We start from the raw sequence: 23,449 nt of genomic DNA, 5'->3' as shown, positions 1-23,449 counted from the left end.
TAAAGTATTCTGGAAGAATGACAAACAATTAAAAGTCATCTTTCTGTGTCGTTCCTTGAACAGCGATTTCTGTGCTAATGTGTTTTGGACCTAATGTTTAATGAAAAACTGCCAAATACAAGATTGTGTTTAATTTTAAAATGGGCTTTTCATTAAGTAGCTAAAATGTCATTATGTAAGCATGAGAGGTTATGATTCTACTATCATGGATAAGCATTTGTCATTGAGGGAAGGGAAGCTTCTAAACATATTTGTTACATATATTAATCTTGTATGTCTTTAGTTTGTAAGTCACTATTATAAGGAATTAATCTTTACTCTTCTATGTACTCCAACAATAATGAGGCTGCTCTACACAGAATAATAAGTCAACTGGTCAATAGGCAGTCTTCTTTTTTAAGTTTTCAACATTAAGATGAGGTATTGGAAAATTCCACATTCAACATTTTAAAATTAATGAAATACACTTTTTCATACACTTTCTAGTAGTTTGACTTTAAACTTCTAGTCCTCTCAGTCTAATGGTACAAATCTGTATTCTTGTAAAAACATCCAATGTGCAGTAAAGATTTGTATTGAAGGCCTTCCTTCATGATTTCTAATAAAAGTGTAAGTTTCATGTCAAATCAAATTGTCTTCTTTTTAACAGAGTTCCAAGGAAACATTATTTATTGAAGGAAGAAAAAGTATCAATCGGCTGCATTCTCAATATTCAAAACATTATAAAGCTATGAGTAACCTCAGACAGCCTTGTATTTCTCCTTATCATTAAGCTCTGTGCTGTATTCTTGTAGCATGTTCTACAATTGTACAGATTAGTGTCAGTTTTGCACAATTGCAGTAGGAGTAGGAGGCCTCAAATTGTACATATCTATGTATTTCCCATACATTGATACATTGATAAACTGTGAGCTGCTACCCAATTCTGTGTTGGGTCACTGTACGATTGTATAGTAAAATTTCTGAATTCATTCAAGTGCGAATTCTGTGTCAAATGATATGCCACCCACTATTTAGTATACTGTTTATTGCAGCAGCACAGTATGAAAAACAATGGAATTGATGTGTCATGAAGAGCTTTCATTTCTATTTTATAAAAATATAACAAATATTACTCGCTTTCCATGTCACAGCGTATAAAACAATGAGAAGACCAGCAGCAAAGTTACGTAAAAGAAAGGAGAATAGAGGTGGAAAGGTAATGGGACACTAGTTTGAAATGTCAATATGAAATAACAGGTGTGGGACAAGGATGTGACCATTTTTGTGTTGTTATAAAGAGTGAGTGAATTATACAGTGGTGGACAAGAAGATTTACAGTTGTTCATATGGAATGTGCTCTAACAACTAGGCACTACCGATCATATCACTGTAACTTAACTGACAACCAACCATCAATAGCTGAACTGAAAATTCAGTTATAATTATATAAGAATATCTGTAAACGTACTTTTGCCCACCCCTGTATATAGTGCAGTGGCAGTGTTGTATACTAAATGCACTTTCCGCCGTTGTGTAGAACTAGTCAGTGCCTTGTTGTATGTTCACCATTATAGGACAAATTGAATCTACAGTGAATCAGTAACAGAGGTGTGAAGAAGATTTTGCGTTAAGATTAATGTGCTTTGGAGAGGAAGTATTCTATCATATCATAATATTTCTAAAGTAGTTTGATAAAAGTCCATCAACTGGCAGTGTGAAGGACAAGTTTGTTAGACCACTGAGAACAATAAGAGCACCAGAATATATCAAAAGAGTGAGACAAGCTGTAGACATTCAGCATAATTTCAGACAATAGAGTTAAACATTTCAAACGTGACTCTTTTCCGAACTAGTCAGCAAGATTTATCCAGTCACCCATATAAAATTAATTTTTTAGAATATATTAGCACTTGTTTCTTTGTGTCCTCCACCACCATAACCTGTCGTCTATTGGGGAGAAATGAAAGTTTTAGATTCATCAAAAATTTCGATCTCTGGTTTTTGATGGATCTCCATGTTTTAGGGTACCATTGATACTGAAATCATCGATATCTTGATGATGGATGTGTGTCTGTCTGTGTGTATGTGTCTGTGTGTCACGGTTTCTTGAAGAGGGTCTAGAGCTAAAACTACTGCAGGGAAAAATACCAAACTCAAAAGTTTTTGAGCCTAATATCCTGAAAACCATTACACCACCACCAACAACCTGAACCGTTGATACAAGGCAGGATGGATCCATGATTCATGTGGTTGACACCAAATTCTAACCCAACCATCTGAATGTCACTGCAAAAATTGAGATACATCAGACCAGGCAACATTTTTTCAATCTTCCATTGTCCAATTTTGGTGAGCCAGTGTGAATTGTAGCCACAGTTGCCTGTTCTTAGCTGACAGGAGTGGCACCTGGTGTTGATCCCTGCTGCTGTTGCCCATCTGCTTCAATGTTTGATGTGTGGTGTGTTCAGAGATGCTCTTCTGCATACCTTGGTTGTAACAAGTGGTTATTTGAGTTATGTTGCCTTTCTATCAGCTCGAGCCAGTATGGCAATTTTCCTCTGACCTCTGCCATTATCAAGGCATTTTTGCTCTGAGAACTGCTGCTCACTGGATATTTTCCCTTTTTCTGACAATTCTCTGTAAACGCTAGATATGGTTGTGCGTAAAAATCCCAGTAGATCAGTATTTTCTGAAATACTCAGACCAGCCTATCTGGCACCAACAACTACACCACATTCAAAGTCACTTAAATCAACTTTCCTCCATATTCTGATGCTTGGTTTGAATTTCAGCAGGTTGTCTTGACAATATATATATCCCTAAATGCATTGCGTTGCTGCTATATGATTGGCTGATTAGATATTTGTGTTAACAAGCAGTTGAACAGGTGTACCTAATAAAGTGTAATATAGTAATAAAGTATATATATACGTATACAGTACTGTGCAAAAGTTTTAGGCAGGTGTGAAAAAATGTTGTAATCAAAGAATGCTTTCAGAAATATAAATAATGATTGTTTATTGTTATCAATTTACAAAATGCAAAGTGAGCGAACAAAAGAAAAATCTAAATCAAATCAATTTTTGGTGTTACTACCTTTTTCCTTCAAACCAGCATCAATTCTTATACAGTAGGTACACTTGCACAAAGTCAGGGATTTTGTAGGATTATAGTCAGGTGTATGATCAACCAATTATACCAAACAGGTGCTAATGATCATTAATGTCACACGTAGGTTGAAACACAGTCATTAACTGAAACAGAAACAGCTGTGTAGGAGGCTTAAAACTGGGTGAGGAACAGCCAAACTCTGCTACCAAGGTGAGGTTGTGGAAGACAGTTTCATGTCATGGCAAGATTGAGCACAGCAACAAGACACAAGGTAGTTCTACTGCATCATCAAGGTCTCTCCCAGAGAAACGATTTCAAAGCAGACTGGGGTTTCAAAATGTGCTGTTCAAGCTCTTTTGAAGAAGCACAAAGAAACGGGCAACGTTGAGGATCGTAGACGCAGTGGTCAGCCAAGGAAACTTAGTGCAGCAGATGAAAGACACATCAAGCTTATTACCCTTCGAAATCGGAAGATGTCCAGCAGTGCCATCAGCTCAGAACTGGCAGTAACCAGTGGGACCCAGGTACACCCATCTACTGTCCGGAGAAGTCTGGCCAGAAGTGGTCTTCATGGGAGAGTTGCAGCCAAAAAGCTATATCTCCGATGTGGAAACAAGGCCAAGAGACTCAAGTATGCACAAAAACATAGGAACTGGGGTGCAGAAAAATGGCAGCAGGTGCTCTGGACTGATGAGTCAAAATTTGAAATATTTGGATGTAGCAGAAGGCAGTTTGTTCGTCGAAGGGCTGGAGAGCGGTACAATAATGAGTGTCTGCAGGCAACAGTGAAGCATGATGGAGGTTCCTTGAACGTTTGGGGCTGCATTTCTGCAAATGGAGTTGGACATTTGGTCAGGATTAATGGTGTTCTCAATGCTGAGAAATACAGGCAGATACTTATCCATCATGCAATACCATCAGGGAGGTGTATGATTGGCCCCAAATTTATTCTGCAGCAGGACAACAACCCCAAACATACAGCCAAACTCATTAAGAACTATCTTCAGCGTAAAGAAGAACAAGAAGTCCTGGAAGTGATGGTATGGCCCCCACAGAGCCCTGATCTCAACATCATCGAGTGTGTCTGGGATTACATGAAGAGACAGAAGGATGTGAGGAAGCCTACATCCACGGAAGATCTGTGGTTAGTTCTCCAAAATGTTTGGAACAACCTACCAGCCGAGTTCCTTCAAAAACTGTGTGCAAGTGTACCTAGAAGAATTGATGCTGTTTTGAAGGCAAGGGGTGGTCACACCAAATATTGATTTGATTTAGATTTCTCTTTTGTTCATTCACTGCATTTTGTTGATTGATGAAAATAAATGATTAACACTTCCATTTTTGAAAGCATTCTTTGTTTACAGCATTTTATCACACCTGCCTGAAACTTTTGCACAGTACTGTATATAGATATATATATGCAGTATATATACTGCATATATACTGTATATATATATATATATATATATATATATATATATATATATATATAGGGTGGTCCAGATCTAACTATGCAACTTTTAATGGAGCCACTGGACTATATATATATATATATATATATATATAGTATATATATATATATATATATATATATATACTGTATATATAATATATATATACAAGATGGAAAAATATAAAAATAAGATTAGGCAATACTAAGTAACAAAGAATAAAGTAAAGGATGATGGCCAGGAACGACAGAAAAAACAAAAAAAACTCCAGAGGGCTGGACAAAAAAACATAATCTGCAAGGGTTCCAGGCCACGAGACCAACACCAGACACAGAACAGATAAATTACAGCGTGTCATGGAAGTAACAAGTTCTATTGCACTCCTTGCTACACCAAGACAAAATTAAAAATTCCCAATTTGATGATTTCTTCTTAATTCTTGTAAAGGTAATGCCATAAAAAGAAGCCTGAAATATCACCAAAACAGTACAAGAAGAAATCGTCTTCAAAGGCAATAGGTTGGGCAACATACAGGATGGTGGCAAAATTGGATGCCATCATGAAAAATCCCCTCCAGGAGGTGTTGTCTTGAAGCACTTTTAGCCACAGGGCCATTTCATCACAGTGTGCTAAGAAGCAGCTCTGGGGGGCTTTTCTGTTTACTTCTATTAGGCAATTCAATGCTTTCTCCTGACATACTCTTTAAATTCATTTTGAAATATCTGCACAATATGCATTTTTTATTGATTGACTGATTGATTGATTGGCTGTATTATCTGTCCTGTGAGTCTGTATCCTTGTTTTTTAATTTTTCTGCTGCTGTTTACATTTGAATTTCCCTGTGGGATTAATAAAGTTTATCTAATCTAATCTAATGCTACTTTTATTTGATCTGCTGTAATCTGTACTACATATTTTTGTCTATATGTCTTTTCGCACTCATATTTTAATTTAATGCTGTAATTAATATGCAGAGGTGATGAATCCTATCTTTTTGTTAATTTCTTGGAGGTTTATTTATTTATTTACTCTTTATTCCGTGATATGAACAGACTGGATTTTATAAAATTTACAGTGACATGTTAGGTGATTTCCCTGCTGTATTGTATTTACAGCTACTGGGAGCTACAGTGGATAGTGCTTCTGCTGACTCACAGCTCCAGAGTCCTGGGTTCAGATTCCAGGATGTTATTTCCTGCGTCATGCTTGCATTTTCTTCCCACATCTCAATGATGTTACTGCTAGATTAATGATTTTAAACTGGCCTAGTGTGTGTATGTGTGTGTGTGTGTGTGTGTGTGTATGTGAGTGACCCCTACTAAGGACTGAAGCACTAGCTTGTGTTGGTTCCCACCTCATGCCTAATTCTGTCATGACAGGAACCATCTCTCAGGACATGGGGGTTAGTAAACATTTAAATACTGTCTAAGATCTTAAACCACTACTCTGAAGTTAAATTATCAGTCAACCTATCTTAATGAAAGGCCATAATACAAAATAAAGTTACTTAGAACCCGATGATCAATCAGTCAAAAACCTTTACTATATAGTTTTTTTATTGTGTAATTCTTGATACAGTATATATTTGAGCAGAAATCATGCTTTAATCATGTCCAGTGAACCCCTTTACACTTGTGCCAAGCATCTAGTGGAATGAGGTGACTGGTGAGACTTCTTCCTTGAAGGTGAAAGTTCTAAAATGGCATGTTGTAATATCACGTAAAATGAGCCTGTTTCAAGTGGCCTCCCAGCCCCAGCAGTTTTTAGGCTGGGTTTCTTCACTTTGATTGAGTGAGCTTGTACATTATGGAAGTTCGGATATTCCAATTCTGTCACACTACACCCAAAAAACACTAATTACAGTTGGCAGTATGAAGATTCTATTCCTTCATTGCCAAGCTGTTTTTATTTGTAAAGTAAAAATGGTAAAATACCATAATGTTACTTCATATTTTGAAACCTCCTGCTCTTATAACTCTGCTTTCCGTTTAAGTTTATTTCACTCATTATATTTTTCACTGTAGATTACTGCCTTACGTGAGCAAAATGCACATATTCAGAGGAAAGTTGCGTCAGGGGATGAAGCTGAACTTCTTGAAGGAACAGAAGCTGGTCAGAAAGTCCATGGAAAGGTATGAAGAAGTTTGCAATGTTCTTTTGTTTATTACCATAGAACCAAATGTGCCTGTTAGTGAGAGGAATGTGTTCAATGATAGCAACCTAACCTTGTGACTTTTTTGTGTTAAAATGTGACTGATGGTTCTTCACAGAATATCTTTGCTCAGGGATTGTTTATTATGATGATTATACAAAGTTTGTTATCTTAAACAAATACCATTCTAACTAAATGTTAACATTGTATCCAAATAGCTGAGGTAAACAAATAAATACTGATAAGTGAAGTAGTTTAATTTTGCGTACATTATTACAAGAGTGGTGCTAAAATTAATTTTGCTTTCGATTTCACAATTGGGTAACTTATCAGAAGAATTTTTGGGGAGATTTTTAACGCTTTTTTGGAAGTGAAAAAGAAGGTCTTTAATGCCTTTCTCGCAATTATGTTTTTACCTGCCGCTGAATGATGCAAGAAATCTGCACCACAGCAATATATTTTATGGGTCTCATTCACATTGGTGATTCAATGGAAATTACACCTTTATTTCTTCACATCTAAACAATGCAGTAGTCATGCATTTAGTTTGTAGTTTACACGTACATGTGATCCTTATTGAAACAGTTGACTTCAAAGCAGTTGGACTTTTATACCAGTAGCTGCATTATTTATTCTGCATTCAGGATAATGGGTGGAGTGGTGGTTCTGAGGCTAGGGATTTGCACTGGCAAGGTTGCCGGTTCGAATCCCATAAACGCCAAAAGTGACTATACTTCGTTGAGCCCTTGAGCAAGGCCCTTAACCTGCAATTGCTCCATCCTGGGTATGACGTTAATCTGCATCCAGCCCTGCGAGTAGGCCCTCCAACCAGTAGGAAAAAACCTGGGGGTTGGTGGCAGAATTTGCACTCCAGCCAGCATACAAAACCTCACACTGGTTCCATTCCACCTGAACTAGTGTGGTGCTGAAGTGTCACCCGCCACATGGCTGCACTTGGGTCCTAATCTGGGATCCTGTGTTGGTTTGTCATGTGGTGGGTGCGGCAATGCGCTGTATCAGTGCGTGCTCCTAACCTTTCTCTCAGGATCATGAACAGATATGTTTGGGATTTTCCATTGCAATTTTTTGCAGTAGATATATGTTATAAAAATTACAGGAATATGAATTTATTTGGTGTCATTTTTTTAAGAAAAATATAATATTGTGTCTCTTAGTGATTTAGAGGCCAATTCTTTCTTTCATTCATGTTCTAAACAACATTTTTTCATTCTCCGGGCCCCGGAGCATTAAGTGAAAGACAATTACCAGCCCTGTAAAGTTTGGCAGTCCACTGTGTTGCTCCCACACACAATCATTTAATTTATTTACTAATTAATTTAACATCCATGTGGATATGAATGGAAAACAGAGTACCAAAAGAAAACCATTGTTGAAAGAAAAATTAAAATACAGGTTCCTGGAACTGTGAGACCACTGCAATACCTTGTGTCCTATCTAACGTTCTGTATAACTAATAAATGCTAAAAAACGGTTTAGGGGTCTACTATAAAACAAGATTCTAATCCTCCAGGTAATGTACTGGCTATATTATAAAAGCTCTTGAATGCACATTAAGAAATGTAATATTCATACTGTGTAATTCTGCAGTACTATGTGCAGTTCTAGTCACCATCATGTTTTAATAAGAACATAAATAACAAGCTGGTTAAGTTTGCAAGTGATACCAAACTAGGTGGAATGGCAACCGAATTGTTACAGAGAGACTTGAAAAGAATTCAGACAGATTTGTAGCAAATTAAATTTAATCTAATTAAATGTAAAGTATCACACACACGTAGCAAACATGTAGCATTTGAATATACACTGGGAGATTTGTAAGTTGAGAGTACACCTTATAGTGTATAGTAAAATGTGTAAAGCACAGATCAGAGGAGGTTCTTCTTAAGCTACGTGCTGTATGTACTGTGTAAGGTTTGAACTCCATATTACAAAGAAGACAAAGCAGCACTGGAGAAAATACAGAAAAGAATGACTAGGCTGATTCCTGGACTGAGAGTCATGAGCTATGAGGTGAGATTGAAGGCATTGAACCTGTTCAGTTTAACCGCGAGAACATCTAGCCGGTACAATGGTCTGGTTCTGCTAATGACAAGGATGCACATGCCTCCTTTTAGATAGATAGATAGATAGATAGATAGATAGATAGATAGATAGATAGATAGATAGATAGATAGATAGATAGATAGATAGATAGATAGATAGATAGATAGATAGATAGATAGATAGATAGATAGATAGATAGATAGATAGATAGATAGATAGATAGATACTTTATTAATCCCAAGGGGAAATTCACATATTCCAGCAGCAGCATACTGATAAAGAAAATATTAAATTAAAGAGTGATAACAATGCAGGTATACAGACAGACAATAACTTTGAATAATGTTAACGTTTACCCCCCGTGGAATTGAAGAGTCGCATAGTGTGGGGGAGGAACGATCTCCTCAGTCTGTCAGTGGAGCAGGACAGTGACAGCAGTCTGTCGCTGAAGCTGCTCCTCTGTCTGGAGATGATACTGTTCGGAGGATGCAGTGGATTCTCCATGATTGACAGGAGCCTGCTGAGCACCCGTTGCTCTGCTATGGATGTCAAACTGTCCAGCTCCGTACCTACAATAGAGCCTGCCTTCCTCACCAGTTTGTCCAGGCGTGAGGCGTCCCTCTTCTTTATGCTGCCTCCCCAGCACACCACCGCGTAGAAGAGGGCGCTCGCCACAACTGTTTTATGGGGTTATTTGTGAGCTGGTTAGGTCCAAACTGTGCTTCCGACATGCAAAATCAGACAGTGGTTGTTATTGCATTGCCACCTATGGTGCTGTACAACTTAAGTGCTGAGCAGCTTGCACGGGGTAAGCATTTTTACTTATTCATCGGGTTCAAGGCAGTTCCTATCTTAACAAATTCATCAAAGTGCACACTTGGTCAGTACATAGCTGAAACAAAAACAAAAAAAACATTAGTTTTAGAGTATACATCTGAATGACCTACTCAATACAAAATCTTATATTTTTAACAGCTTAATGCTGAAAAAGTACCTAGAATAGTTTCTTAATAGTCCAAATACATTAGCATACTGCCGAAAACCAGAAAACTGCTGTGAAATATTACAATTATTGTTTGGAATGGGATAACTACTTTTAAATGTCTAAATATTGCATTTCCTCTTTAAAAGTGCTGAAATATTGTAATCTCAGAAGAGAAAACGTGCTAATGCATTTTATGTCTTATCAGACGTTTGAGTGAAAGGAAATGACAGAGCCACCTTTCTTGAGTTTTAATTTCTCAAAACAATCTTATTTTATATTAAAGTCTTAACAGTAGATTAACATCCAAAGTGAGTAGTCACCTTACTGAATGATGTGAGCCTGTAGTACAGTAGGGAAATGAAACAGATCCTCTTCCTTTTAAACTCCGTCTCCCGTAACTGTGAATTGAATATAACCGATGTGCTCCATTTATTGCAGAAAAATGGATAATAATTCAGGTTTTTAATTTAAAATAAGAGGCCCTTCCTTTGTGAATCAAATGGAAAGCTTTAGGTGTATATTCATCCTAAACAGTACACTGCATATTGTCAAGAGATAAAAATGCTAACATTTTCAACCCCTAATCTTTGCTGCAAGAAACAACTGTGCTAGCCACATTTAAATATAGATAGCTTTAAGTTGACATGATCAAGATTTTTCCCCCAAATTCTTGGTAATCGATAATATGAGCTACAACTTCAATTTAACTGTCTATAAATGTCAGTTTCAAATTTGTAAGAAGCCGCTGCCAAGACCTTGTGGCACTAAAGCTTACTTGACTAGATGAGTGGCATGGATTTGTCAAAAATAATAACATCTGGCCTCCCTAGAGGCTTAGTTAGAGTAAGTGCTGTGCTCTCAACTTAGAGAAAAAACTATTTTCAGCTTAGTTTGAGTCAGGGGCAATATTCCAACTGTTTGAGATCATGGGCACTAAATTATTTGGGCATGATATGTATGGACTGACTCTTTTTACATGTAAAACATGGATTTCTTAGGGAGGAGAGGGGATGCCATGCTGCAGCTGAATAGTAAGTTAACAAGAGAAGCTAATACTGTTGTTTTTAGACTTTTCAGATCAGTATCCTGCCTAGCTGCGTTTCGTAGTTTCCTTGAGGGCGTCAATATAGACACAATATCTTTATAATTTACGTAATAAGCAGTGCAGGCAAATAACCACTCCTAAAATTTGTGACTGATTGCAAGCTATTTGTTTAAGTCGAAGAAGAAGACAGTGCAGGAGGATGATTTCCATTATCAATGAAAATATTCTTATTATAAAGGAATCATCACAAATTAGCAATTCTAAAATCACAGACTAACATAATAGAAAAAAAAATGAAAAATTATCTTAACATCTAACAGTACATCTGTTTCATAGATGAAAATGAAGCTTGCCACTAAAAAGATTTATGGCTGGATGAGCATGTTTGATACTGTTTAATTGTGGTTTGTTAAGTTTTTTGATTTCTATTATTTTAACACATTGAATAAATTAGCTCTGTAAGTCATATAATACTACATCATATACAAATCAGATCAGATACCCACCCACCCTAGGATATAGAGCAGAAAAAGAAAAGAGATTTACTGTAATCTAATCTAATATATGAAGCTCAAAATGTTTGTGTATATATATATATATATATATATATATATATATATATATATATATATATATATATATATATATATATATAGTAGCAGTAGAGCGTATTAGTGCTCCCTTGAACCCGCAGGTACCACTCCAAACACCAGGTAAAAGTACGATTATTATTTATTATATAACAATAATGTGCACTAAGCACCCTCCACTCCACACTACTCATATAATCAATACACACTTTTCCCTATAATCACAATACCAATCCTCCTCTCCTAGACACTTCGCCACCCTACCTCCCAGCTTAGCTCAGTGTCTGGGCTTTCCCAGAGTCCTTTTATACTCCCTGACCCGGAGGTGTTCCTGCCCAACAGTCCACAAGTCCTTATTACTTCCGGGTCAGGGTAACAGTCCTTTTCTTCAACCTGGAAGTACGTCATTTCTCCTGTTCACGTGACCAGGACGTACTTCTAGGTTATAGGGCACATAGGAGTCCTTGAGCCTCCCTGCAGCGTCCTCTGGTGGGCCCCGCTGTGTCCAGCAGGGTTGGGAATAAAAACTCCACTGTCCATAATTCCCTGCTGGTCTTTGGGGCACTCCCATGCTACAGGGAGGGCTCCATCTAGCGGCCTGGGGGTGCTGGCCGGGATAAACAGCCTGCCATCTCCCACAATATACATATATATATATATATATATATATATATATATACATATATATACATATATTTATGTTGTGAAAATGAACAGACTCGACACACGTAAAAAGGTTTGGGGCAGCCACCCATATAATATTCCTGGCTGCAAATGATTTTTTAAGTAATAAAGAGCTGTTGATAGCACTGAGTCCAAGATAGAACTGATGAGAGTTGAGAAAGATGGCGGCTTTAAATGATCAGACCAAAAGTGATGTCAGATAACTGGAAGTGATGTCCTTCTGACATCAGTCTGTGAGACCAGAACCGAAAGTGACATTCTTCTGAGTGCCAGAACCGGAAGTGACATTCTTCTGGATGCCGGAACCGGAAGTGGCGTTCTTCTGGGCGCTGGAACTGGAAGTGTCAACACTGACTCAGATAGGTTTTCCCGCAGCTGGCCTGTAGAGACAACAGGAGAAGGTTTAGTGCACCCCGCCCTCCCCGGGCCTGGCGTGGAATTACCTTTACTTGGTCCACACAACGTTCCCCTACTCGCACGTGTGTGACAATGTATATATATACTGTATATATACAAAACTTTTGTAAAAGCAATACTTGTTTCTTTATTTCCTGCCCCACGCGTGGTTACGTGTTGCGGCTGAATGTACGCTAAGGATATGCCTTTGGATCATTTGCTGTCTTTTTGCTGCTTGCTAGCTGCCTCTTCTGCCTGTCGCATGTCGTTGTTTTAAGAGCTCGGAGCACATGATGCTTGCCTGCCAAAAGCAATCCAACAACTGCTAGCTTAGAGGTCTGCTGACTTGTTTTAAATGATGGCTCACTGCCTGGTCTCGAGTGACGTTGTAAAAGCAATACCTGTCTTTTATTTCTGGCCCTGGGCGTGGTTGAATTCTTTCTTGCAGGATGTATAACGCTGCTCACGTTCGTTTGGGGTAGCTGCTGTCGCGCTGCCCTTCGTTCTTTTTAAATCCTGTACAGTCGCAGTCCTTTTTGCTACGGCCCTGGGACAATCTCTTGGCACCAAGTCTCATGTTTACGGTCCCCGCGAGACGAATCGTGGCAAGTCTCCTTGGTCTCGCGGGTCTTTAAAATGTCTTTCAAGATTATCACGTATCGTAGCCTTGCATTTGCTTTCCATTCCAGGATTTTCTTTTAGTTTAGTAAGTTCTTCAAAACTAGAAATAGAGGATTGTAAAGAGCATCAAAGAAGTTGAATAATTTACTGGATCTTGCATTAAGGATATAACAGTACATCCCAGTTTGATTGTTTAAAAATTCTGATTTCATTAACATCAGAGATTTATATCCTAAGTTAAACATTTGGAGATTGTATTCAGGGTCAACCACACAAGGTCATGAGTCTTCCATCAACTTGAGAGATAAGGCCCCACAGCAGACCTTTGGCTTTTTCTTTCTATACATAAACAAACCAAAATGTATAAACAATTATAAAAGCAATGACAAGACCCTTTATTTTTCATCCAGGCCCAAGCTGGGTAATGTGGAAGAAATAAAACCTAGAAACATTTATATTAAAGAAAGAAATCTTGTCTTTAAATTAAAACCTCTTTATATTAGAAACCAGGCAGGAGACTTGTTCTGTTCGTTTATAATATCACTTCATGGACAGGAAGCATTCATCACAGCAGTCTGTTACAGAATGATCAAAGACACAAAGTTCATGTTATAAACTATTGAATTAATATAAAGTGTCAATCAGTGCATACATTTACTTTGGTTGGTTTGTTGGCTTACACCCAAATGACTTATTAAAAATAAAGTTTATTTTATTATATTCATATTCTTCTTCTATCCTTTGGATTTAGCCATCACCCTTGAAGTTTCTGCGTATATAACAACTGTCCATTCTAGTTTGTTTACAGGACATCTGCTGATCTCTCAGTCATTTCTTGGTTCATTTTGTGTATTACATCAACTTTCTTCTGGTACATCCCTTGTTTAGTTGACCATCTCAGTAGTTTTCCAAAACCAATTCTTATGTATTTCAATGTACACCGCAAATGAAAATACTTAACTGCTGTTATCTCTAAATTGTTCTACTCACAATTATTGGCAGGGATAATGTTACTATTAATAAATTATTTAAGCATTCCTGAAATGTTTTGAGCAGAAGTCCTTGTTACTGAATAAAGCAGTGTTAAACAACTGGCGTTCATTGCCTCAAGGGAGATGAGAAGCATGGCACTGTATTACAGCCATTTGATGATTAGCTAACAATGCCAACTCAAACCTGACATGGGAGAGTGAGGAAGACAAAAATTGAACAATTAGAATTTTATCCATTCTGCAGTATGACAGGTAATAAGGTGAAATGAAGGAGAAGAATTTTCCAGTAGCATTAAGTAATCAGGGATAAACTTACAAAAAAAGTGAGTGAGGGAAATGATGATAAAATAGAGTTTGTAAAATAATGGGTTTATGTGTCCATACCCCCAATCACATTGCAGTCTTTCCTTATAAAGGCTTAATAATCGGACAATGCTGATAGTATGATTTGGTATCATTGTTGTTTTCTCTCATTAAGGCAGTAGGCAGAAGTTTCAACTTCTGTAAGAAGACAGTATCTGCTCTCTTGTGCAGTGCATGATTGAGAATGGCATCCCTTTTAGATCCAGATCCATGGCCCCTAGAATTCCATGAAAGCATACAAAGTCATTAGTATAGAAGTGTGAATGGGAAGTATACAAAAAAAGAAAGTGAGTGAAGAACTTCAGGCAAGAATCCAGGCAATTAGCTATTGGTTATCACTAGTAGAGTAGAGTTTGTATCATTTGGGTAATTAGCAAAGTTATTAAGACATCTGTCAGAGAGGTGGTTGTAATTTCCCTAGAATCTCCCTAGTATTTATAACCTCTCCTCCAGTCAGTCTGCATGAAAAAGTTTGGGAGCCTTAAAATCATTGGCCTTGGATAGGAGGAATTCTTGGCAAGTGCATACATTCTGTGGCATCAGTCCACAATTGGACTAACTTGTGCAGTATCTGAAAATATTACTAGCATGAGCTTTTTAAAAGATAAATGGGATTGCCATTTACATTTTCCTTGACACCCATTATACAAATATTTGACCTAGGAACACAATCCTTACATTCTGTTTCTTTGTTAACTTCTTTGTAAGTTGTCCTTGTAGATAATGGATTTCTTCCCCTTTTTGAATTTTCGTTGATCAAATTAGTGTGGCAAACTCTTTGGATATTTTCTTTTGTTGAAATTTTACTAAAAAAAACTGGGGGTTTTAATGAATGACTACAGTGATCCCCCGCCTATTGTGGAAGTTACGTTCCAGACCCATCAGCGATAGGTGAAAAATCCGTGATATAGAAAGACCATATAAATAAACATTTTTTTTTTATAGTTTAAGCCTTAAAATACCCCTCCCACATTCTTTAAACACATGTAAACTTATTAAAACACACTTTGTAAACACATATGATATGTGGATGTCAGGCTAAAGATATGAGTAATATCTCTCTGTTATAAAAAAAAATCTTGGCAGGGAGACCAAGGAGACGAGGCATGATCTTCTCAGAAGACAATTTGACATCCAGTGAGAGACATTTTAATGTCACAAAAGACAAGGCAGTGAGACAGAAGGACAGCTTCTGTACAGACTTTTAAATGATCGACGTCAGGAATCTTGGCAGAAGCAGCACAAAGCCAGTAGCTGATCTGTCTGCTTCTCCTTAGCATGTGTTCAGCTCCCCCCCTTCACAATGGGAGCGGAAGAGACGCGAAGTGGCAGGAGCGTATCGTGTCTCCCTGTGTTAAGCGAAGCGATCAACACCAGATCATCTCGGAGAGACATTTCGACGACATGCAAGACTAGATATTACAACCTTAGGAAGCAAAACCTGTGAGACGGTGACTTTTGCACATCACACCCTACTTACAAACAATTTAAAACAAGTTCATGGACATCTAACCTCGCAGTTGTTGGAATGCTTTTGGCAGACACACTTCAGGTGCTCCCAGCTCTTAAAACACTGACAAGCAGAACATGCAGCTTGCCAGCAGCAGCTGCAGCAAGCCAGTAGATGATCCGAGCACTTCTCCTTAGTGCGCGTTCTGCCCTCACCTCCCCCCCTTCTCCTCCTTCAGAACGCTAGCAGCAGAGACGCGAAGTGGCAAAAGGACAGCTGCTGTACAGGCTTTTACGTGATTGACACAAAGCGCGACAAGTAGAACACACAGCTGGCCAGCAGCAGCAGCAAGACAGCAGCTGAACCGATCGCATCTCTTTAGCATTCGTTCAGACCCTCCCTTCACAACACTAGCAGTGTTATAAGTCCCGCGAGAAAGAGATTTAAGCACGCCCGGGGAAGGAAATAAAGGACAAATATTGTTTTTACAAAATTTTTGAAGTAAAAATGAAAATAATGCATATGCAACAATTCCCATGAAAATAACAATCTCTTTAAATTGTTTATCCGGTAAACCAAACCCGGGGGTGGGCAAGTAAAGCAAGCAGGGGGTGGAGCCCCCTAGTAATAATAATACAGTGGAACCTCTAGATACGAGTTTAATTCGTTCCAGCACTGAGCTTGTATAGCGAATTTCTCGTATCTAGAACAAACTTCCCCATTGAAAATAATGGAAATCCAGTTAATCCGTTCCGCACCCCAAATATATTAACATAAAAATCAATTTTCCTAACAAATAACACTGATAAATTATATATACTGTAGTCTACCTTTAATAAATAACACTGGTAAATAATATAACTGATTATTAAAAGAATCAAAACAGGTGTCCAAAGTGCAGTAGAGCATTCAATAAATCTTTAAATAAATAATCCTTAAAACAGTTGTGAAGTGGAGGTTTAAAACACACAAGAATAACAATCCTTTAACACGAGGTTAAAACGTCAAAAGGATGCAGTCTTTAAAAAACAGATGACAATCCCCGGTGCTTCTTCTCTGTTAGCGTCTCACCTGCGGGCTCTGCAACAGGCGAGACACTCTTAATGCAGCTGACCTTCTCTACACCGTCCTGCTTCAGCAGTTTGGCTCGCCTGTTCAGCTACACGCGAGCCTGCACTCGCTCGCTCTCTCGCTCCCGCACTGCCTGCCTGCCTGCCTGCCTGCCTGCCGCAACCTCCGTTCTCTCTCCTCTCTTTTCTTTTACTTCTTCTCCCCCTTAACCGGCTCGCGCTTCTCTATATATGCGGGGAGGACATGGCAGCTGCAGCCCATCAGCCACAGGAACAATCATGGATGTGGGCAGTTTCCCACCTGTGCACTTAAGTGAGAAACGCAGACACTGCAGATCGCGGCTCGCAACTGCTACCACGCCCCCTCGCTAAGCCGTGAGCTATACCCACAGCCTGGCTCGTGGCTCGTTACGCGAGCCAATGCTCGCATTTAGATCAGAAATTTTCGCTCATACTTTCCTCGTATTTTGAATTTCTCGTATACAGAGGTGATCGTATCTCGAGGTTCCACTGTAATAATAATAATAATAATAAATCCATGATGTAGCGGGGGCGCGATAGCTGAACCACGATATAGCGGGGGATCACTGCATTTTAATTATGGAAGCAATTAAATGCCATTGTTCGTTCAAGTTTTTATCAATTGTGATCTTTGACTAGGGTTAAGCCTTTATTATCCCATACTAATTTGGAGAAGGTTATTCATGCTTTTATTTCCTCAAGACTTGACTACTGCAATTCCTTATACAGTAATTGCGTTCCAGAACCCCCCGCGAAAGGTGAAAATCCACGAAGTAGAAACCATATGTTCATATGGTTATTTTTATATATTTTAAGCCCTTATAAACTCTCCCACACTATTATAAATATTTCACGCACAATTATACAGCATAAAGCCTTTGTATTCTCTTAGATATTAGGTAAGATTTGTTGAAATTATGTATGTAAACACAGTTTACATACAGTAAAACCTAAATATTATTTTAAAGATATTGAGCATCTCTGATATCACATATGTTACAGCCATTACGACAGACAGGCCACCAGCAATAAATACGTGCAATGCAAGAAAAATTGTATACAGTAAAATGTGTGTACAGTGACACTAAACTATGTACATGTAATAAGTACTGTACGTAGATAATTAATTATGGTTACTCACCAACAATGACACGACAACTTGTCCGATAATGATGAGTTTAATTTTACTGCACAACAAAGGATAGCGTTACAGCTCTTCTAAAGGAGCCTCTTCAGGCGACTGTGTAGCACTGCCGTTGTTCTTCTTCCAGCAGTCTTCAATCCAAATCCCTAAAGCAGATTCCATCCAGACTACTGCCTTACAACGTCCACTTGCAACTCGTTTTGTGCCCTGGTTAAAGGACACTGCGGCCGTAGATCTTATATGCTTTTCCTCCTTTTTAAATAAAAAGAATCGTGGACTCATTGATGCTGTAATGGTGTCCTGCAGCTGTGTAGCTGTTCCCTTCCTTCAACATATACAAAACTTTTACCTTTTCTGCAATCATTTGCATCTTCTGTTGGCGCTTGGACACGGCCCCTGAAGCAGTAGCAGGAGCACGTTAATGCTGAATGAGTGAGATGAGACTTCCTGGTTAATGCAGCACTCCGTCGCTGAGCCAATCAGCAGCACACAGGAACTTAACTGCGTGCTCTGATTGGGTAGCTTCTCAGCCATCCGCCAATAGCATCTCTTGTATGAAATCAACAGGGCAAACCAACTGAGGAAGCAAGTACCAGAAGTAAAAAGACCCATTGTCCGCAGAAACCCGCGAAGCAGCGAAAAATCCGCGTTATATATTTAGATATGCTTACATATAAAATCCGCGATAGAGTGAAGCTGCGAAAGTCGAAGCGCGATACAGCGAGGGATTACCTTATTATGGAATTAGTCACATAGCCGTTTCTCAACTACAGTTGGTCCAGAATGCTGCTGCTAGGTTTCCTACTGGTACTCTCAAACGTGAGCACATTTCACCAGTATTAGCAGCCTTATGCTGGCTTCCAATCGCATTGATATTAAATTTTAATGATAGTTTATAAGGCTCTTCATGGACATTCTCCTGCCTAAATGGTTAACCTTTTAATACCTTGTATTCCTCAGGGCATACCTTCTGCTTAGCTAGCAAACGAGAGAACTACTTAACGGATTTAGATCTGGTTTTTTTCTATAATTTGCTTGAACATTCTGGTTGATTCTGCAACTTCTCTCATCGCACTATGAATCATAGTTCACTTGCAGGAGAAATATATTTGTGCTAATAGGAGACAGAGGCTGCAGGCCTAGGGGAGGGGGAAGCGTGATGGCAGGAGTGGGGAGCCAGGCAGGGCCCTCCATACTTTCCTGTTTCACTGAAACGTGGGCAGAGCCACAGGGAACAGCTAGTAACTAATAAATTTACAATTATAGATTATTATTAAAGCAATTAAACCTAATCTAACAACAATTTAACTGACAATATAACTTTTCAAAGAGCAAAGTTACTCCTGATCAGTTAGACAGATATTCACAGAACAAATTCAATTTCAATTGCTTCTTGAGTAAATGAGGGAGACAACAGTACAGATGGAGGTGGGCTGCTCATTCCTCCAACTAGGAACTACATAGCAAAATAGTCTGAATTGGGACTTGATAACACGCGGAGGCAGCATCACCAGACGTTATTCGCTGGCAGACCTGAGCGGACAAGAAGGAGTACAGGGCTTCGCGGTGTCTCCATATATTCAGGTGCTGACCCACTGACTATTCTGTAGGCAAGCATCAGGGATTTGAACTTAATGCGTGCTGCCACAGAGAGCTAATATAGCAACCTGAAGAGAGGAGTGACATGTATCTGTCTCGGCTGGTTAAATACAACTGACATTGCCGTTTTGTTAGTGTCACCACAGTGTTGGTATAAAAGTTAGAGCCATACACTTCTTGGTTATCTGAGCTTGCAGGTATTTCTAAGAAAACTGTCTTTGCTAGTGTGTAATTTTCTTTGAGTGTTCTTATTTTAAGCCCTTTGTGTATTTTTTCGACTTTGAATTGTGGTTCTAATTTTGATTAGTGGTAACTCTGGTTACGACATTCGGCTTGATCCTCAATGTCTGTCTTCTGGCAACTGTAAACTCCTTACACTGTCTCCTTGTGATAGCATTATGCTTCCAACATAGAAATCTTTCAATTTCAGAATGTCAAGAATGTTTCAAAAATTCAAAACTTTAGAAGAAATCATTTTTATGTGATTGATAGTAACATCTTATCAATAAAGTTTGTTCTACACTAGTGTACCATATTGTGAGAGACTTTTGAACCCCTGGCTTACTGCTCATGGGATCGTAGTTTGTAGTATTAGTTGCACAAAGCAAAGCATATAAAGAGTAGTTGTATACCATTTCCTTTAAAATCAGCCTGGTGAAATTTCATTTCTTTCTTTCTTCTTCTTCTCACCACAATCGCAGAATATTCATATTCATTTCCCAGTAGTAGAGCTGGACGTTAGTGGGTATGATGCTCCCTCTAGTTTAATGACTTTGTAAGTGGATTTATTAAAAGGGTCAAGAAGGAAGAAAAAGCTAGTCTCATTTATCTTATCTAATATGCAGACATTTATTTTTGAAGCTTGCAATCAGAAACATATTCATATTTTAAACCGAAATGGAAACATTTTCCACCAGTTATTCAGAAATATGCATTTTGCAAAACAAAAATTTGGTTGCATAATTAAATCATTATATTTATGTGGAATGTTAAAGGTTCAACCTTGAATTTAAAAAGAAAAAGTGATATCACAACATGATTTACTAATGTTCAAAAAGATCCTTCCTTTACTAAAGAAATACATTAAATTAAAATTAAGCCTTGGCTAAAAAATAATTGGTATAGTCAGGTATTTTACTGCAATTATGACAAGTAGACTAGGAGCTGGATTATTGATTCATGAATCTATTTGTAGCTACTGATTTAATATCTGATTCTTACATTAAATAAGTTAGCAGAATGAATGAAACTACAATAAATATATTTTTATAGTGAAAGTCATTTAGCTAATCCCTAATATGAAGTAATACTGGCAGGAGATTTTAATTGATATTAAGTCATGCCTTAGACAATGTCTGTAATTTCTAGGAAGAGATGGCTTTGATAATCTCGTTCTTTACCCTGGACCATAACTTATTTGATTCATATAGCTTTCTTTACCTACTGTATATCTAAAAATGTTGATAAATATTTTTTTTTTCCTTCGGTGCATGATTTTCATTCATGAATTGAGTATTTCTTCTTTTTTATTGATACTAAACCTGCTTTCCTCTGTCAAGTCTTGCCATTATTATGTCATTATTATTTCAGACCATGCTTCTCTAGTACAGGAGCTTAAAATATTAATTATCACTGTCCCACCTTGTAACTGGCAACTCGGCCCTTTATTAATAGCATATAAAGAATTTGGTAAATTTATTTCCATACAAATTGATTTTGCTTTGAAACTAATAAATCTTCTGAGATATCAGCTAGAACACTTTGGGAAGCACTCAAAGCCTACTGAAGGGGTCAGATTGCCTCTAACACTTCACAAAAAAATAAATTACAAGTCAGAACGGTATCTGAATTCATTGGTGATACGTATCTGTAACATTGTTAGTGAATATTCAATATCTTCCCACACAGAGCTTTATAAAGAATGTCAATTATTGCCAACAGAATTCAATATATTGAACAGAAGAGAAACAATTAATACTTAACTCATGATACTGTCATTATCAGCACAGACGAAGATTTTTGAAGATTTTGGCCTAGCAACTACATAACATGTTCACTGGGACAGTTGGAAATCCCAGAAAACAAAACCATTTTGTGTGTGGCATGGGTTATAACTATTTTGTAATTATACAGAAGAATAATCAGCACCTTCTGTGCACTAAAAAGGTTATATATCTTTCTTCTTATCAGGACTGAACTAATATCAATGGTACAAAACCAAACACAAGTCAATTTTAGTTTTTTCTTTTTATCCATAAGTGCTTTCTTAACTAATGTTGTTTGAGTGTCAGTTTCTAACTTAAGTCTTTCCTGTGAACAGTTAAACTTAACTTCTGTACAGGTACAGGTACAGGTATGCACTACGTTACCCAGCAGCATGTCATGTCCATTGCCAAAAAAATGCAGCAGTCATTGAAAATCAAAACCCCTAAAAATGAAAGTTATCTACACATTGGAACAGAGTAAAAGTAGCAGAAATTACAGTATATACTAATATGTTTCTGACAACAATGTTACTGAAATAATAATAGCCAATAACTGTTGGGAATAATAAATGAATACCCATAATGACAAAAACAAACACAAAAAAGTGTATATTTTTAAAATCACAGTCCTGGATGCATTCATAGAAATCAATAATGTTGAATGTAAAGAAAAAGTAATAAATTTATACAAATCCAAACATATCGAAAGTGAGGCTGTTATAAAATATTTTATTTGATGTATTTGAAATGACATACCTTGACACATCCTGTACAGAGAAGCTGGATAGATCTGTGAGGATTTCTTCAAGAACGCTATTACCTCTTTATAGATCAGGAAAGCCACAGGGCTATATGATTACCCACGTAACTTTTTACAAACTAGTCAGATAAGTCAAAGCGAAAGAAGTGAGCCATCTACCTGGAACATTAAAGCATTTGGCAATTGCTGTCCTTCCAAAAAAGAAAAAATTAAAAACCCACTTTAATGTGCATTATATTGTACAGTTTCACACCGGAGGGTGTGTTCCAACTACAGAGGGATCACACTCCTCAGCCTCCCTGGAAAAGTCTATTCGGGGGTCCTGGAGAGGAGGGTTCGTCAGATAATCGAGCCTCGGATTCAGGAGGAACAGTGTGGTTTTCGTCCTGGTCGCGGAACAGTGGACCAGCTCTACACCCTTAGCAGAGTCCTGGAGGGTGCATGGGAGTTTGCCCAATCAGTCTACATGTGTTTTGTGGACTTGGAAAAGGCATTCGACCGTGTCCCTCGGGGAATCCTGTGGGGGATACTCCGAGAGTATGGGGTACCGGACCCCCTGATAAGGGCTGTTCGGTCCCTGTACAATCGGTGCCAGAGCTTGGTCTGCATTGCCGGCAGTAAGTCGAACCCGTTTCCAGTGAGAGTTGGACTCCACCAGGGCTGCCCTTTGTCACCAATTCTGTTCATAACTTTTATGGACAGAATTTCTAGGCGCAGCCAGGGCATTGAGGGGGTCCAGTTTGGTGGACTCAGGATTGGGTCACTGCTTTTTGCAGATGATGTTGTCCTGTTTGCTTCATCAGGCCGTGATCTTCAGCTCTGTCTGGATCGGTTCGCAGCCGAGTGTGAAGCGGCTGGGATGGGAATCAGCACCTCCAAATCTGAGACCATGGTCCTCAGCCGGAAAAGGGTGGAGTGCCCTCTTAGGGTTGGTGGCAAGATTCTGCCCCAAGTGGAGGAGTTCAAGTATCTCAGGGTCTTGTT

The 23,449-nt window shown here is 38.2% G+C and overlaps 1 protein-coding gene across 6 annotated transcripts in view; it reads left to right on the top strand.

Annotated features, from left to right (window-relative positions):
• ppfia2 (PTPRF interacting protein alpha 2) overlaps nt 1-23,449 on the top strand; it is a 960,214-nt gene that overhangs the window by 758,126 nt on the left and 178,639 nt on the right. For all 6 annotated transcript variants that reach the window (XM_051919721.1, XM_051919713.1, XM_051919703.1 and 3 more), the window contains exon 7: nt 6,569-6,676. In XM_051919721.1, coding sequence (XP_051775681.1) covers nt 6,569-6,676 — 108 coding nt within the window. The remainder of the gene's footprint in view (nt 1-6,568; nt 6,677-23,449) is intronic.

The sequence above is a fragment of the Erpetoichthys calabaricus genome, chromosome 1 (assembly GCF_900747795.2).
Source record: "Erpetoichthys calabaricus chromosome 1, fErpCal1.3, whole genome shotgun sequence".
Taxonomy (NCBI): domain Eukaryota; kingdom Metazoa; phylum Chordata; class Cladistia; order Polypteriformes; family Polypteridae; genus Erpetoichthys; species Erpetoichthys calabaricus.
The sequence above is the reverse complement of the archived record's forward strand: the minus strand, read 5'-3'. Positions and strand labels throughout refer to the sequence as shown.